Raw genomic sequence first — 17119 nt, forward strand, 5'->3', positions numbered from 1 at the left:
TAGCATTTGATTAAGGGTAGGGTGTTTTAAGGTTCTTTATCTTGGCAGCGGACAAGCATTGTGTGTGTGAGACTGATTTTTCTCTCCCTACAACAGAAACTGATCTCAGTTCTAGACAAGGTTGAAACCTGCATCTGGTACTGCGCTAGTCAGATCTTAACAGTAATTTAAGGGTGATAATGAAGATGAGAAGCCAGTGTCTTTTAAGAACAATGGTGCAAGGGAAGACTTGGGTGTGTTTACATCATCAGCCTTTTCATATTAGCTTCTGATTACTAAATCTTTAAAAGAATCCCCTTTTTGTTTATTTTAATAAGGAAGGAAAAATGAACTCTGCAGAGAACTTGAATGGAGGGGGAAGAGCAAGGGTAGGAAAAAGTATCTCTTCCTTTGTGACTAGCCTCTTGGGCTTGCAGCCTTGCCAAGAGGAAACAGCCTGAGTTTGGTATGGTGGTATCCCTGCTCATCTTGCTGTCAACTTCAGCCCCCCTTTCAATACCAACACGTTTTTTACACCCGTTCTTTCCACATGGAACAAGTAGTGATATTTACAGCCATTGATGCAGGCTAAAGGCCTCTTAGCATCTTTTTTTATTATGAAGACTTTAGATAAACAAGGGTGTAAGGTTTTTTTTTTTTTTTAAATAAAGCTTTCTCATTTACAAAAACAGGCTTTATTTTACTCCCGCTTGCCTTTGGCAAGTGGACTTTTACAGTCTGATTGTGTAATGGTAATTAGTATTCTTTATGCCTTGTAAAATATCTGTTCAGAGAAGTGGAGAAGAGCAGATACATATCTGCATTTTACTTTTGTTCTTTAAATAGGATGGATTTTGATTTTTTTTTTTTAGAATGTTTGTCAAACTCTTGAGCAAATAAAAGTTTTGTATATATGTAAACGCTTTATGTAACATGAACTTCTCTAATACTGCATTGTGACAGAAAATGTTATGCCTTCGATAGACATTTGGAATTGTCCTAATTAGCCTGACTTCAAAACAAATGCTATTTCATCAGAAAATAAACAATCTTTTACCAGAAATTTTTGAAAAGAAAATTTGCAATGATATGATACTGAACTTTGCAGGTTTTCAAAATCTCTTTTTATTTCAGGGTGGAATTGCTTTTGTTGCTATAAAAGGAGCTTTTAAAGTTTACTTCAAACAGCAGCAATATTTGCGCCAAGCCCACCGCAAAATTTTAAATTATCCTGAGCAAGAAGGAGCATAAGGCTGTGATCTCCAGATTTTGTACAGATTCACCTAACAGATTTCCGTGTTGTATTGGTTCTGTCATTATTGCACAGTAGTGGAGAATTATGATAAGTTGCTGCTCTTACTTTTTTTTTTTTTTTCCTTAAAAAATAAAGCACTGTCTTGTGGCAGGGTAAGTCCTTTCAGCAACCACTGAACCGAAGAATGTGACTTGTTTTCATTATTTTGGGGTATTTCTGTTGGGTAACAGGCTTCTGAATTACTTTCTTTGAGCCAAAATGCTGAATGAAAAGAAAAAGCATCAGCTATAGAGAACAAAAATATTTTAAGTTGTATTATTAATTAAAAATGTAGACTATGTCCAAATGCGTTTCCTATGCTATGTTTTCATACCCAGGCAATCCAGTTCCTCACTTGACACAATGGAATTTTTGAAAGGAAACGTGAGTCACTGCCAAGGAGAAATTGTAGGGGTATCGGCCAATAAATTCTCCCCCCCACCCCTGAATGATGTGAAACAGGGAGTGTAAAACATTCAAACGAAAGGCCTGAGGGGCAGAAGATGTGTCAACTTCAGCCAGCTAAGTACTAGGTGTTGAAATTAGCATGGCTTCTAGGTGATTATTTTATTACTGTCCAGTTGTATCTTAAGCCATGCCTAGTGTTACTTTCTTGTGGCTCTTTTACTGTTTTGTAACTGGTACTGGATAGCATTTTTTTTTTCCATTCACAGTAAAGGTAATTACATGGGGCAGTGACTTTCAGTCACTCTGTAGTAAATACGATATCGGAGCAGTTGCTTTGTAATTGCAAATATATTTGCTGTTCCTTTTGATTATGTAAGTATCTGTACAAGTAAAAATAGTAGAAACCTGAGGAAACAACATTGGACACTAAAGCTATATTTAAACTGACAGACTAGGGCATCCTTCTAAACTTCCAGACCTGAGTGCATAGCTCAGTTCTGTATCATGACTAGACTTTCTCCTGTTATGCCTGCGGCTCTACTGGAAGGAAATAAATCCGGGTACCCTGGCTAGAGGGGGCTAAACTGCACTTTGGGGTCCCTAATTTGAGCATGGTACATTCCTGCAGGCTAGACAGTTTAAGACGACAACTTGACTCCATTCTGTAAAGGACTACAGGACAATAACCTACAGTAATAACCTAAGTTAATTTATTTATACAGTAAGCTTTACTGTTACAATATGTGCAGAGTAGCCTGCTGAGGGAAACATTAGCACTTCAGTTATTTGACATATTTATAAACTTAACTTCAACAGAAATAAACTACAAGAAGCTAAATTTTGACAAACATGATATAGCTATTTAATAGTCATACCAGACTTAACCTAGTTTTAGTACTTGAAGTTCTTGCTTTACAAGTTCTTGCTTGTTTGTTTTCTCAAAGTTATTTTCTTCTTGTTCATGATAGTATGTCAAATGCATGGAGAAAGGTAAAAATTATATCTTAGTGGAAGTATTCATAAGTAAATATTGCTTTTGACCAGAAATGAAGTAAATGCAGAGTGGACTTCATATTTGATTGCAATAATGTATGTTAGTGACATTTAAAATATGGTACCTTTTCTATGGTATGTTTATCTTAAATACTGCGATGTAATATTTTAGAATTGTATAGAAGTGTATATAATTGCCAACTAGTATTCAAAATTACAGGTATTGAAAACTATACATTCATATCAAATACTTTGAGGTTCTTGCTATAATTGAAGAATTACTATAATCTTGTAAGTCTGCTGATTATATTTGTCTTAGAGTGGGCTTTTATATTAAATCTTTAAATATAGAGCAGCAACCTCTGAAAGTTGCTGCTTTCTGTAAGATAGTCTTGAAGCAATGTAATACGTTTTTCTTACAGAATTCCTCATTTGGAGAACATCTTTTCAGTGATCTTCACTGTATATATTTCCAACCAATTTATTACTGTTTTTTAAAGTCTCATGAAGAATTGAATGATACAAACTAGTGGTTTTGAATCTTGTTCAATGGGAAAGCTCATTGTCTTCTCTAAAAATTGAAGCTATTGTAAAATATAATTACAAAAATACTGTATGAATTATAAAACGATTTAAACTGGTTGAAGAAGGTCATTACTTTGATTACTATGTTGTAAATCTTGTTTTTAGTATTGCAAACTATCGTCATGTTGAATTAGGTTGAATAAATATTTTTTACATTCCTTAGTGTATTTTGTCAGTGGAACAAAAGCAAAACTACTGAATTAAAAATATTTCATTTTAACACATCTAAAGATTTATATAATCAATTTTATGATGATAGCCCAAATATCTTGGGGATAAAGGAGAAAACAGCTTAAGTCTTTAAGTTCGCACTTAAGTATATTATACTTCTTTTTCCCCACTAGCGATCAATAAATGGTATAGGGAAATGCATTTCTCAGACACCACCATTTAAAGCAAAACGATATTTGCAACATGAAAGACTTCTGATAATACAAAGCTGGGAGTGGCTGTTATTACATATCTCTGGGTTGGCTGATGTGCGGAATTTACTTGGGGAATACATTGTTTTCATTGAGGAAGATAATACTGGCTGCAGGAAGTATTTGCTAGCTAATGGTTAATTCATGTCCCATTCCTTTTAGAGCAAGGAATAGTAAATGTGCTCCAGCATTTCTCAGTATGCATTCTTACATGTAACTTGCTTTCTGTTGGCCTTCCATCACATCAGCATTTAGATACAAACTCTCTGATTTCCAGTTCTGTAAATAGATGGGATGTACTCCCCCCCCCCCCCCGCCATCTTAAACTCTTAGATTTAGATGGAGCTCTAAGTGTATTTTTACATACTTGTTTTGACTATTTTTGTTTGAATGGTAGTTCTTTCCTTCCTCCTCTCTTCCCCTGGAAAAACTCTTAATTGGAACAATTTGACTTGAGTTGCCTGCTATGCATTATACAAATTCCCACCTCATCTGTAGTCATTTCTCAAAAGTTAGCTGTCTCTCTTGATTAGCGGGGAAGGATCAAACCATGTAGCTATTTAAGGCCTCACTCATGGAAAGCCATTGGCATAGTTTTAGAGATATGCTTAGATCTCGTTGACCTCAGTCAAAATTATCTGTCTTTATTGAGGACACTATTAGTTTTAACTAGAACTTCAGTTGCCTAATGCTTATGGTGGCTGCTGTGAGGTTTCCCTTTCCCTAAACACACACTATGGAACTTGGACAACTGCTAGTTTGTGGGATAGGTGTTTCAGGCTCTGGATTCCTGGAGCAGTTTTTTTTTTTTTGTAATTAGCTTCTTTTTAGAAGACTTTTTATCCACATATAAATATGTCCTGTCGTTTGTATAATGATTTTACAGATGGAGGTAACTGGGAGACATAAAACTGCAAAGGTCATTGATCCATTTACCATTACACCAGTAAACTCAGTTGTTGGACTCTGTAGTTGATGTTCAACCTCCATGCCACCAGATTTTCTTGAAGAACTAGGTCAAATTTGTTTAATGCGTCACTGACTATGTCATGCTGTCTGTTTTTATTAAAATGCAGTGCTAACAATTCCTGCTTTCCATTTTAAAGTATAAACGCCAGCTGCACTAACATGTCTGGTCTTGGAATTCTCTTCTAGTTTGCAACTGCTGTCGATACTGTTTTTAAAGCATGCTGGGGTGTGGGGATTGCTGGAGAGAAGAAAAATGAGATCTGATTACAGGTCAAGGAAGATAAATACTTACAAATAATCTGGACAGTTTATTTGTCCTCTCACTAACAACCCTTTTCCTCTGCATCCTTGCTAAGTAACTTCTGTTCTGCATATTGTGAAACCAAACTTACTAGTCAAACCCCCAAAAGTAGTTGAATGTCAGTTTATTCTTACGCTGTTTTTGAATAGTGATTAAATTGGAAGTGGTTCTGTTTTAGCACGTAAGCGTCATTCACCACCTTCATTTTCCTCCTGTATTCTCAAAAGACAGGGATACGTGCAGCTACTTCATTGGGATGGCAGTTGTTAGATTGAAAGAAGTTTCAAGGAGGGTGACAGTTAACTCATGCCTGAGAAAACTGGGGAGAGGAACTGTTTTTGGAAAACTAGGCTTAGTTCTAAATTTTCAGAAGTTTTTGATTTAACTCCAATTTAAAAAACAAAAAACAAAACTTACTAAAAGTCTTCCTGACTATAAATAAGTTCGTGTGAACAGCAATATATTGGACAATGGCTCTGGCTATGAACTGAAGCAGTAATCTGATCCATTCTGCTGCCTTAGACAGGATCAACTCTATTTACAATATTGTGAACTGAATAGAATTTGATGCAGGCAGCATTTAAGATGACCTAAAAACGTTAAGGCAATGTAATGTTAATTATCTGCTTCCTTCTTCGCTAATAATCTAAATGGCTTCATTTCTTTTTTTCATTGTAACATTTGAGAAATTTAGCTGTTGCCATCTTGCTTACTTTTAGGTCTCTTTCCCTAAACTGAGATCTTTGACATTTCAATTATTGTGACTTACTGGCAACCTACACTTACTGTTTCTACCCGGGTCTTCTGAAAAACTGAACAAGTTTTCAAATGCTTCAAGAAACCATTCTCTTTGATGTTTCCATTTGTGAGACTTATGATATGTGCTCTTCTCATGGACTCATAATCCATCACTGAAGCTGGCAGTACCTCATCTTTTTATTCTCTCTCAGCCACTCAGTAACTGAACTGCCTTGTTCTAACTCTGTGGATTGAAAAGGCCCATCTTCTCTCACTGGTATCACATTTAGGATGCTTTTTGGAGGACAATTTTTCTGATCTGTTTCCACAATTTCTAGCATAATTTGGAGAAATCAGCAGCCAGTGTTCCTTAATGAGTTGATTTTTCAATTCCTGCAGGCACCCAGGCAGCATTTTGATTACTTCCAGAGACTGAGACTTTTTCTGCATCACTGTTTAGTAGTTTGTTCTAATAGAGTGGGCACTATACTCAAAAATTTGGTTGAAATCCTGGGCAACTTTGTCGCATTCAAATTCTTTCCACTTTAAGAATTTGCGGAAGTCCAAGGTAGGTTTCATTAGTTCATTTCAGGGGCTTTTTCAGGAGCTTGAGTACTGTAGCTCAGTTCCCAGAAAGGGAACGGTTACAGGATGTGTCCAAGAAGACTATTACTGCAAGTGAAAAATGTTTATGTGCTAAAGAACGTTCTGTAAATAGGGAGGAACAATCTCTGCTAGAGCTTGGCACCTATAGCTCAAGAAGTTGGAGGCCTCTCTGTCCATTCTTCCTAGTTAGATATTTGTATGCTCTGTATATTTAATTGCTTTTGCACCTCTGAGTATTATGAGCAGAAAGGAGTTATTTCTGGTTGTACCATACTAAGTAGTTCAGTAGAAAAATTCCATTTGAGAATCACTAAAAGCAAATAGCAGACCTGACTTGAAACTGCCTCAAGTAACCAGCTCAGCAACACCTGTCAAAACATATCTTGCAGGCACCTCATTTAATGCTGGATGACTAAGCTTGGAAAAGCAATTGCCTAAGCAGCGGGCCTCCATAGAAAGTACTATGTTTATTTTTTTTAATTTTATTATGGGGCTTATTTCTAGTTTCAGACCAGTATCAATGATATGGCATGCAAAATCTCAGATGTTTTTGGTGCTTTATTTTTTTCAGTTACCCTTCCACTCTTAATAGACCTCAATAACACTTTGCTGCAGCTAACAGGAGCTGATAAAGGAACAGGCTCATCTGAGTATTTACCATGTGTCTAAAGACCATTCTATGAATAGCTGCCATTCTTCTCCATGCTTTATTACAAGAGCTAACATCCCTACTTGCTAGGTAAGAGATTAAAGAAAATGGGCTAATGTATGAGCCACCCTTCCATTTCTTACCTCTGGAAGAGCCTTCTGGTACTAACTTTGCAGTCACTTTGCATGGTTCATGTACCCCAGCATAGCACAGAATCAAAAGCAATTTTTTCCCTAACAAAACCATAGCTGTTTCTGAAGCATTTGATTAGTTTGAAACTGGATAAAAGAAAATCTCTTCAGGCTTATCTCCCTTATCTCGTTCCACATTGAGATCCCATGGGTAATTCTGAGTTTGTGTGTTGCTAGTGCCTTGCACCAGTTTGCAGCATTACTCGGTTTCAAGCAACAAGACTATGGTGCAGGAGACGAGTCCCATTTCTCCAGTATAACTGCATTTCTACTTCAGGTTTTGTTTTGTTTTTTTTTTTTTTTAATCTAGGACAGATGTTAGTTAAATATACATAACATTATATCTCCCTCTGGATGAGAAGTGTTGCAGAAGCAGGATGAAAGCCTTTTGGGTTAGGGGGAGGGGGACTGAAGGAAAGCATACATACTTTGGGATCACATGAGAGGTAGAAAAAATGCCTTTTTGATGCACTGAATATGAGACTCGGACCAAATTCCCTCTCTGCCAAGCTGAGAACAGCTAGTAGTATTTCTTCTGGGTTCTGAGAGGGGCATAGAAAATTATCCTATGAGGATAATTCAGTCTCAACTTCATTAAACAAAGGTTTCAGGGGTTTTTTTGTTGTTGCTTGCTGTCTTTTAAATGCAAAGCAATGATTTTTCCATTCTGTCAGTGGTTTCTTTTGAAGCAGCAACTGAGTCTTTTTAACTGCGGGGTTCTCTACCCTAGAGCGTTGTTAAATTTCAAGGTAGTATAAAAATTAAAGTGCTTTCCACTTAGTATAAATTAAACACCGTGCAATGCACGAAAATCCCCATGTTACCAAGCCTAGTCTCCTATCATAGACATAGAATCGTACTAGGTATTTAAGTCACATGCCACCTTAATGTTAATTGGGTATCCTTGCTCATGGTACTCTCATTTCAAGGATGGATGAAAATGTGAACTGACAGTATAAAGAGAAAATTCATGTGCAATTTCAAAAGTATGTGTGTGTCTTTCTTTGCTGAGCTCTCTTAAAGAACAGAGATGTTCTCTTTTCTAAAGGGGCTCAAAATTGGGAGCTCTTTTGGTTATTATGTGACAAAACTCATTGCATGTTTTTAATATTTATTTACACATAGCTACTTAGATGCCAAATGACAGAAAATGTATTCCTTTTGCCTTCAGATCTTAAGCTATTTTGGATAGTCAGAAGAGGTGATCACAGGCCGTCCCTAACGTTCGTCGCAGTAACTCCTGCTCAAAGCTTGTAAGTTCTTGCTGAGCTAAATCACGTGCGCTATGTATTGGAATCCCTTCATGTTGCACTTCAGAGTCATTAGCAGCCCACAGACATATTTTGTCCTAATCTACAGATTAGGAACAAGAAAAACATAAAATAGTTTTACTAGTGGAATTTGTGGAGAAACTTTAGAGATGGATTACAGCAACACAACTTGTAATTTGGCCCAGATGTTAGGGATCATCTCGCCTCTTAAAAAATCTGAGCATCATAGGGTTTTTCTTGTCCAAATATGAATCTCAGGAGTACATCTTATCCAAAGATCAACATCATATGGCTTGTAGCACTCGGCTCTCCATGCCTCAGTCTTTTAAGCCAAGCACTGAGATAGGGAAAAATCCCCATGTGGAAACTGCAATTGCACATAGCACAACTGCAGAAGGAGTTAGAATGGGAAATGATACTGCTGACCCCTCCCAAAACTGCATAATGCATATGTATGACCTAACTTTATAGCTTCTTAGTTTCAAAATGGTGGCCAAAGTCCTTATTTATCATAGCTGGCATTCAGACTTTATATAGGCAAATAATTATTTGCAAATCTGTAGCTGACAAGCAAAATGCATCTTCCATAGTTATCCTATTTGTCCTTGTTACCAAAATAATTAAATTGCAGAAACCTCACTTCCAGTGTTTTCCTTCCTGGCTATTCATTGATGAATACAACCATTTGTGGCATCCACATATAAAGAGTTTAAAGAATGTCAGCTCGTTCCGTATAATACCCTGGACATCTTCAAAAGCCTGTAAGATGGTCAGCTTTAGGAGAAGCCTCATTACAGGATAATTAACTGCAGCTGGATATTTCTCAGGAACAAATTAGCAATGTGTTTTCAAAAGCAGTGCATAATTCATCTCTTTCTGGTGGTTGCATAATCATCTAGAAAGGGAAAGAAGCCATGTAATCCTTTTCTTGCACCTAAAATATATTCTTGAGTCGCAGGCAGGGCAATGTGAAAGCATGTTTGCATACAGAGGGGCATGACCGAGAGGAACTGAGTGTATTCATCAGCCATGTGCAGCTTGCATGGTGGTTTTTAGGTTTTTGGAGTTTTTTTAGTTACGTTCTGTTTTTAAAAGAACAAGGCTTGTGATGCCATGTATTGCAGGAAAGGTACAACAGGCGTAAGCAAGCTGAATTCAATGTGGCAGTTCTGCTCCGTTCAGAAAGTAAATAAATACATTAAAATGTAATTGGGAAAATCAAGTATGTGCCACAATTACGTGCCACATGGTGAGTGGTGTTATTTTTGCATCCTAATGTTTCCTGTGTTCCCAGAGAAGGTTCTTTCCTCATTATTGAGCTTCTGAGATGTAATTAGAGGGTCTTGAATTATCTTTATAGCTTTTTTTTTTAAGTCAATTCTTTTTCTGTACTAATTGACTGTAGAAACCCTTGAGGAGGAACTGAACAGTGTCGCCATCAAAATACAGTGACGTGACTTGATACTCTTCTGTCCAAAACATATGGAAGCAAAAGGATGGGGAGAGTGTACACTGAAGTCAAATTCTGGTACCCTTTAACAGCTGAACTTGGTGCTATGTTTTGAATATCTTTTAAAATATAGTCACATTAAAAAAGGAAACATCTAATACGTTTATAACCCCTTACATACACAAAAGAAAAGGTCTTCCTTTTTGCTCAGTACTGATACCAAAACAAAAAGGAGATACTCGAGTGGCAGCCTGTGGTATTAGCCGTGTGGTCTTTCAAATACCGTTCTGTTCATCTTGTGCAGGGCTCTCCCCTGGCTGGGGCACACCTCTGTGCAAAGCAGACCCTTGACCCAAGCAGGGATAGCACTACACACTGAAACGCTGGAGGATGTGAAGAACCACTTATTTATTTCACAAAAAGACAGCAACACCTGCTGAGACAAAACCATCTAATGACTGGAGCGTGAGGGATGGCACAGGCAGTGACTGCAGAGTCACTTTAATCTGCGCAAACCGATTTTTCAGTCCAAGGACTACAAACAAATTCCCTTTTCTGTCTATAGAGACAAAGCAACCACTTGATGGCATACACCGCCAATCCCAGTGGAGGAGTGGGGTTTCTTGAGCACGGTTCACAGATTTGTGCACAGCTGGGTGTTCTTGCAGATCAAATTTAAGGTGGTTCAAGATGCAGTTACACAGCTAACGTATGGCCTTTTCTGGAGGAGCAAACGCACATACAGCAACTTGCGCCACCAGGAGCTGTGGCTGTGGCACTTGATATTTCAAGTTGTCCTGCATCTTTCCCCATCTTCCGCTTCCCCTAGTTGCTGGGTGCCAGTGGGATTCCTCTGGATGAGGCACTGCTGCTTCTACCTCCAGGGTTCAGCTGCCCCCACTGGCCACCGCGCGCTCGCCGGCAGTGCGCTGAGGCCTGCCCACCACGCGGTGCCGGCATCTCGTCCAGGCAGCAGTGGCAGCCTGCTCCCACCTCAAGCAGCAGGATAAGCCCAGCACATGGCTGTGACCCTCTTTCCCTTACTTTCACTTAAACATACTTTCAAAAAAAGGGCTGTGCAGATGTGAGACAGTGCCTGCTTAACATCATACCTGCATCAAGGGCCCCTTCTTGGGGCACTGGAGAACTAAAGAGCTTTCGGCTGGCTTGAAAGTCATGACTTTGTACTGGGGCCAGGCTGGCAGTGTTGTACCTCTCCTCCAGGGGGTGAAGCCAAGTCCAGTTGTCCTAGGTCATAGGAAAGGCCCATGAGTCATGCTGTGGTGTCAAAGACATAAAGGGCACAGGGTGCCCTCTGCCATGGCTGTATGGTGCAAGCACAACCTAAATGCAGATAGCTAAGCTGGCTGTTATTTGCTTCAAAGAAGAACGGGGTTGAATATAGTCTTTTCTACTAGAAGACCTTCAGGCACATTTCTTCCCAGCAGGTACAATATTTTTGTAAAGAAAAGACTCTATCTTTAGTAGTGCGTTACAAGTCTCTGCGACCAAATGCAGACAGATGGCAGTGCAACAGTTTTACAGAGGCCAGGTCAGCCTCCCAGGCTGCAAAGTAACAAAACACATGAAGGAGAGCATTATGGCAGGATTCTGAAAAACCATACCAGCCGCTTGGGAGCAAACAGGTACAGATTCCATACCATGTCTAGAACAAGATCACCCCTCCTTATCACAGCTGTGGCCGCAATGTAAGCCTAGAACGGATGCTGCAATGCTAAATTCTGTGTTGTCTGGAAGCAGACCTAGGACCCACAGCCTGTAAAATGCTAGTACCAGCTAGCACTTTGTTTTCATTCCTGCTTCTAGTGCTGCTGGCAGTAGTTCCGGTTGTGTTGAAAAGTTGACTTTTAAAGGTCAGCGATAAAGATAGTTGGACTCGGACTTGCAATCCTGAACACGTGCGGTATTTGGAGGATCTGATCTTATGTTCTGCTTCAGTCCTTCTTTTATAGTTAATCTTCCCATTTTCCAATTATGTAGGAATTGTAGATTTGGACTAATCCCTCTCTTATGCGTCTGGTGGTTGGAGCTCTTCCATTTACTGCAGTTCATCAGTACAGCCAAACAAAAATCACTGTAAGCTGTCAAACAAGACAAATGAAAGCTTGCAACACAGAATACTTGCTGAACTGAGGCAAAACTTCCAGCGCTGACAATGATGATGGCGGGGGAGTGGAGACTATCTAGTTATAATTGCCAATTTAGCAGCATCTGAGCCTGTACTTATCTGAATTGGTACTTCTGCTAAATTCATCATGTTTTTGTCCTGTGTTAAAGCCTTGACGTATGCATGAGAGACACAATGCGAATGCAGTGTTCCAGGGATAACCTCTCTCTCAAAAGACAGCAGGTGGCAGTTAGGCTGGGGACTGAAATCCGGGGGGGGAGTTTGCTTTTTCCCCTCATGTGGGACCTGTGGCTGAGCTGAGATTTTTTTTTTTTTTTTTTTAAATTTGCCTGCAAGCATCAAGGTGATGAGCAAGCACTAATTTTTTTTTTCAGTAGAGGTTTGTAATTGTTCTTGGTTGCAGCCTGAACCTTTTTTTCTGAGCCCAGAAATATACATTTACTTTTCTTTCTGTTTTAAACTTTCATATCAAGCTCTTGAAGTTCTGCCTAAAGAACTGCTTATCTTTGAGTTGTACCTTGAAAAAACAGCACTCTGTTTTATCATGAAGTGGCTGCCACCAAACACAGGCGAATAAATGGTAAATATGCCTTATTCTGTCAAGAACAGTGATTTGCGGGAGATAGATAATTACTGTTTAGCCCATTGATTTGCTCTCTCATCAAAAGGTGTTTCAAGTTTAATGAGCAGCATATGAAAGGATATATAAAAATATGCAGGAACCATTTGTCTGATCCGTAAGAAATAAATTTGTTCCCACGTAGTAAACCGCTGATGAGATTGCAGTAACAAAACAAATGCATTTGCCCTTTTAAATAAAAACTAGTGTCTCAGGGAGATTTATACTAGAGCAATGACTCTCATAAGCTAAAATTAATCAAATCCAACATTAGGCATAGGTAGTCCAAGTGAAAAAGAGCATCTGTTTAGTGTATTGAAGGAAGTTAGTGTACCACTTAGCAGAACTAAAACGGAAAGTGAATACAAAATGCTGAAATTAAACTTGGACTACGCATTACAAGAATAGAGGATGGCAAGAAACTGGAAGAAGACATGAATCTTTTTGCCTTCCATGTACAGCTATCCGTATGGGGTCAGCAACCCACTTGCCTGGTAAACTCCATCATCTGCAGAAGGAAGTGTGTACCTTTTCCAAGCTGACAGTTACTCCAGTCCCACACATAGTTTGCTCTGAATTACGGCAGCGAAAAATAGTTAGAGGGATGACATAAAAATAAGCTTTGGGACACAGGCAAGGGAAAAAGTTACTTTTAGCTTAGACTCAAAAAATTTCAGACTGATATCCAGCATCCTAAAAAGGCTTTGACGGGCCTGATACCAGAAAAGGGTGTAATTCCCTTTCCCGTCATATATTCTCAGTCATGGCTGCAGCCCTTTCTTCTTTTAATATGGGTAGCTTAATATTGGTTGGCTTTTTGGAGATGGGAGAAATCACATCTGTGATTGGCGGCGCCACGATTTGAACCAGCTCTGGCCAAAAGCGCTGCGCCTAGGCTCACGCAGCGGGTCCTGCTGGACGGGCGCAGGGCTGGCCGGCCCCCAGGCGGCTCGCAGCACGGCTGCCTCGGGTGGGACGGCAGCACGGCTGCCTGCAAAAGGCCACTCAGGCAGCCTGGTAGTTCGGCTTCAAAAGCAGCTGTTTGGGTACGGATTTCACTCAGCTATTTCTAAGTCATAGATGGGGTGTAAATGTAGGGGTAAGGCCATTGCTCAGACATTGTTCTTATTTAAGCAAATAAGCTATAATTAACATTTAAGGAGCCTTCAGATTTACAAGGCTGAAGCAACAGACGGATCTAGTCTTTTCATAGTGTGTGCAACATCGTATTAGCCTTCCCATAAATTTCCTTAGGCTCACGGCATGGCTTAAACTGAGCCAATGTAATGGCTGGTACTGCCTTTTTTGGCAGCAGCTGTTTCATTTCCTCTCTCCCAGCTCCTGACACTGGCCCTGTGAGCTGATTCACGGAGCTAATTTAGCAGAAAACTTATTTTGGATGTCTTGGCTTACTGAAAGCTTAGCTCCTGTGCCATCTCACTGTGGGGTCAGATGAACTCTTTAAGCTGGCCCAACAGCACGGGGTGGGTGGCAGAGGAGGAGGATGGAGATGTGCATCTGCTGTTTTCAGGAGAGCCGCGAGAGTGACACAGCCGTCTCAGAAAAACCTCACCTTTAGACTCACTCCTATTTGCCTGCATGAATTTACCTTTTTCTCTGCTGCCAGCGCTAGAAAATTTATTACAGCTATGTGCACGTGAATCTAACTCTCCATGAAAGGCTATAGCAGACAAGGTCAGCAGAACAGAGCTTAGCAAGGCAGCCTCAGCTTTCGCAGTCTAGCTCTTTAATATGCAAGTAGCATCACTTCAAACTGGCATCACAGTGGTTAGTAGGCATGAGGAGGTCTAAGGCCAGGCAAGCTGACAAATCTCCGACTCATCTCTCCTCTGCACTGGGGTGATACGCGTTCTGCTTCAGCTGAGGCCTTTGAAATAAAAAACTGACATGAGCAAAGACAAAAGGGAATTTAACAAAATGTCATAATTAATTCAACAGCATTTTAAATCACCAGCTGCAATGTTATTCAATTACAGTGAATGGGAATTTAAATAATTCAAAATATTTCAAAAGTCACAGAGCAATTATTCAATTGAAAGCTCAAAAGTTCAGCTCAACCTTCAGAGGGGTAAGTTTCTAACGCACACGGCTTCTCTCCAGCCAAGAACAAGCGTTATCTCTGCAGCGTTCGTGTCGCGCTTACGGCTCTGCACAGCAGAATTTATTCATCTTTCACGCGCTTCTTGCCAGACTATCATTTATAGCTTATTTCTCTAAACCAGGAAACAGATAGTTGTATTTTTAGAAAGAGAGAGCCAGCAGAATAACGCCCTTAAATACCGGTCAGCTGATTTGGAGCCCCTTTGCCATTTTCTCTCGTTAACCCCCTTGCCTTCCATTCACCCTTAAGTTGAATGCAAAACCAGGGCTTTTGCTCTCTGTGGCAGAAGCAGAGAAAACAGGCGAAGCAGTTTCTCCTTTCCATGAGCAAACGGGGCATCTCTTGCGCCCAGGAACCGGAAAGCCGCCCGCGCCAGGCGAGGGGGGGAAGGAGCCCCTCGCTGTGGGGTAAAGAGGCGAGGAAGGGGCAGAGCGGTTCACGGCCTTGTTTTTTGTTTTCTCCCCGGCCTCAGCCTAACAGGCGTCGCCTCAGTCACACCTTCGACGCGCAGCGGAGCTGCCGGCGGCAGCTGCCGCGCCGGTGCGGCCGCAAACTCGCCTCCAGTTAAGTCAGGACCCCCCCCCCAAAAAATAAATCAACCGAGGCCTGCGAGCACAGAGCGTGGCGGGGAGACCAGCCCGCTGGTGGTGCCCCAGGGCCCGCGGCGGCCGCCTCGCCCGGGCTCCGCAGAGGAAACCCGCCGCCTCAGGCGCGGAGCCGCCGCAGCCTCTCGGGGCTACACGGAGGGGCGGTCAAATAATTCCTAAACAAAATTCTAGCCCTAGACCCACCGGAGCTACCAAAACAGAAATAAAATGAATTAAACATGAAAACCGATGAAAATCTTTCCGTAACCGCGTGGTGTGCTCAACGCTTTAGCGAGACCCCCAGACAAACGACGCGGCTGTAAACCGCTGACGCTTGAGGGCAACGACCGGCTTCCGCAGCGACGGCCGGGGACAAGCAGCCGGGCTAGGATGCCGCACGCGTCACGAGATGGCAAAGTTGCGAAGCTGAAGATTTCACGTGGGCTTGCTACTTACAAAACAGACACCTGGACCACTTTTGTGATTTAAAAGTGATTTATTATCTCGGATTAAGCATTTAAAGTTCTCTTTACGCGTTATCCTTAGAATCATACAAACACGATTTTCCTCACCAGAAAGAAGAAAATCGTCTTCATGCACAGAGATGAGATGCACAACTCTTCACATTATTATAGGGAATAACAGCACATGTTGTATCATCTAGCACCAAGGATTTTAATTACAGTGTGAAGGAAAGATACCATGAAAGGGTCTTGTTTCATGGTGAATCTTTTAAGCTGACATTGTTATGCTGATGCATACACTGTTTTCCAAACAATGAAAATTAAGCTTTACATTTAAGAGAAATTAAAATATAGCTGTTTAAAAGACTTGACACTTTCTATAACTTAAGCTGTGAAATTTGATGTCTTGCATAGCAGTTTTTCTTTAAACTTTGAAATAGCAAATTAAACCTAAAAATTAATTCTTCCTTTCCTGGTCTTCCCTTACCCAACCTGGTCAAACAGTAAGAAGTAGTCATTTAATATGCATGACTACATCATGAATCTGAACATTTCTCTGCAAATTAAACGTGCAATCCTATTTAAAATTACTTTATAATTTAAATGTACTTTAAAATTACTGTAGAAATGGCACAATAAAGCTCAGTGTTAACTGTCAATTTCATTACTTCTACTTGTCTTTCTAGGTCTGGAAAGTGCCAGCTCTAAAGACTCAGCATGGGACCAAAAATCAAACTTGCAGTCTTTTATTCTCTTGCATCACCATAAGTATAAAGCCCAATTCTGTTATTTGGTTCAGTCTCAAGATTAGGGGCTAGATGTGGCATGTAATTTTCAAATACATAGGCACATCCATATCTGTATGCACAGGTAACTGGTTAGAAACAGCACTAGAAATACTGCCAAAAATGAGATATAATTAAACTTTCTTTCTAACAGGGAAAAAGTAGTAACACTTCATACTAAATTGAACAAAAGGGAAGAACTGTTGAGTAAGGAGACTGATTTGTAGTTGCTGCTCAGAATAGAAAGGTAGTATTTAGCCAGTGCATCTGAGATTGCAAGGGGCCAGCAAAAACGGGACACCCCTTCTCTCCTGACCCCTTTAGCCATTCCTTTACTTTGAGAACCAGAAAGAAACATTACAAATTCAGCTCTTTTTAAATGGAGGAGCTGCTCCTGGTCTGTGGACACTGTAGTGGACATCTGTTCTCACCACGTCTCTCCAAGTCGCTCAGTATCTCCCTTGCAATACCAGTCTACCGATGGTCTGCCCAGGACTGCGCACACTGTTGCCAGGACGTTTCTGGCATCACATATGA

The 17119-nt window shown here is 40.4% G+C and overlaps 1 protein-coding gene and 1 long non-coding RNA gene across 2 annotated transcripts in view; both read left to right on the plus strand.

The window, feature by feature from the left end:
* Positions 1-3417, plus strand: part of MARCHF5 (membrane associated ring-CH-type finger 5) — a 35886-nt gene extending 32469 nt beyond the window's left edge. Inside the window, exon 6 of the mRNA XM_068950030.1 lies at positions 1114-3417. Coding sequence (XP_068806131.1) covers positions 1114-1230 — 117 coding nt within the window. The 3' untranslated portion in view covers positions 1231-3417. The remainder of the gene's footprint in view (positions 1-1113) is intronic.
* Positions 3418-6910: 3493 nt separating this feature from the next.
* Positions 6911-9934, plus strand: LOC138067803 (uncharacterized). Its single transcript, XR_011142149.1, has 3 exons — positions 6911-7034; positions 8307-8388; positions 9812-9934. It is a non-coding gene; the product is annotated as an uncharacterized lncRNA (long non-coding RNA).
* Positions 9935-17119: the final 7185 nt, after the last annotated feature.

This window comes from Struthio camelus, chromosome 7 (assembly GCF_040807025.1).
Source record: "Struthio camelus isolate bStrCam1 chromosome 7, bStrCam1.hap1, whole genome shotgun sequence".
Classification (NCBI taxonomy): domain Eukaryota; kingdom Metazoa; phylum Chordata; class Aves; order Struthioniformes; family Struthionidae; genus Struthio; species Struthio camelus.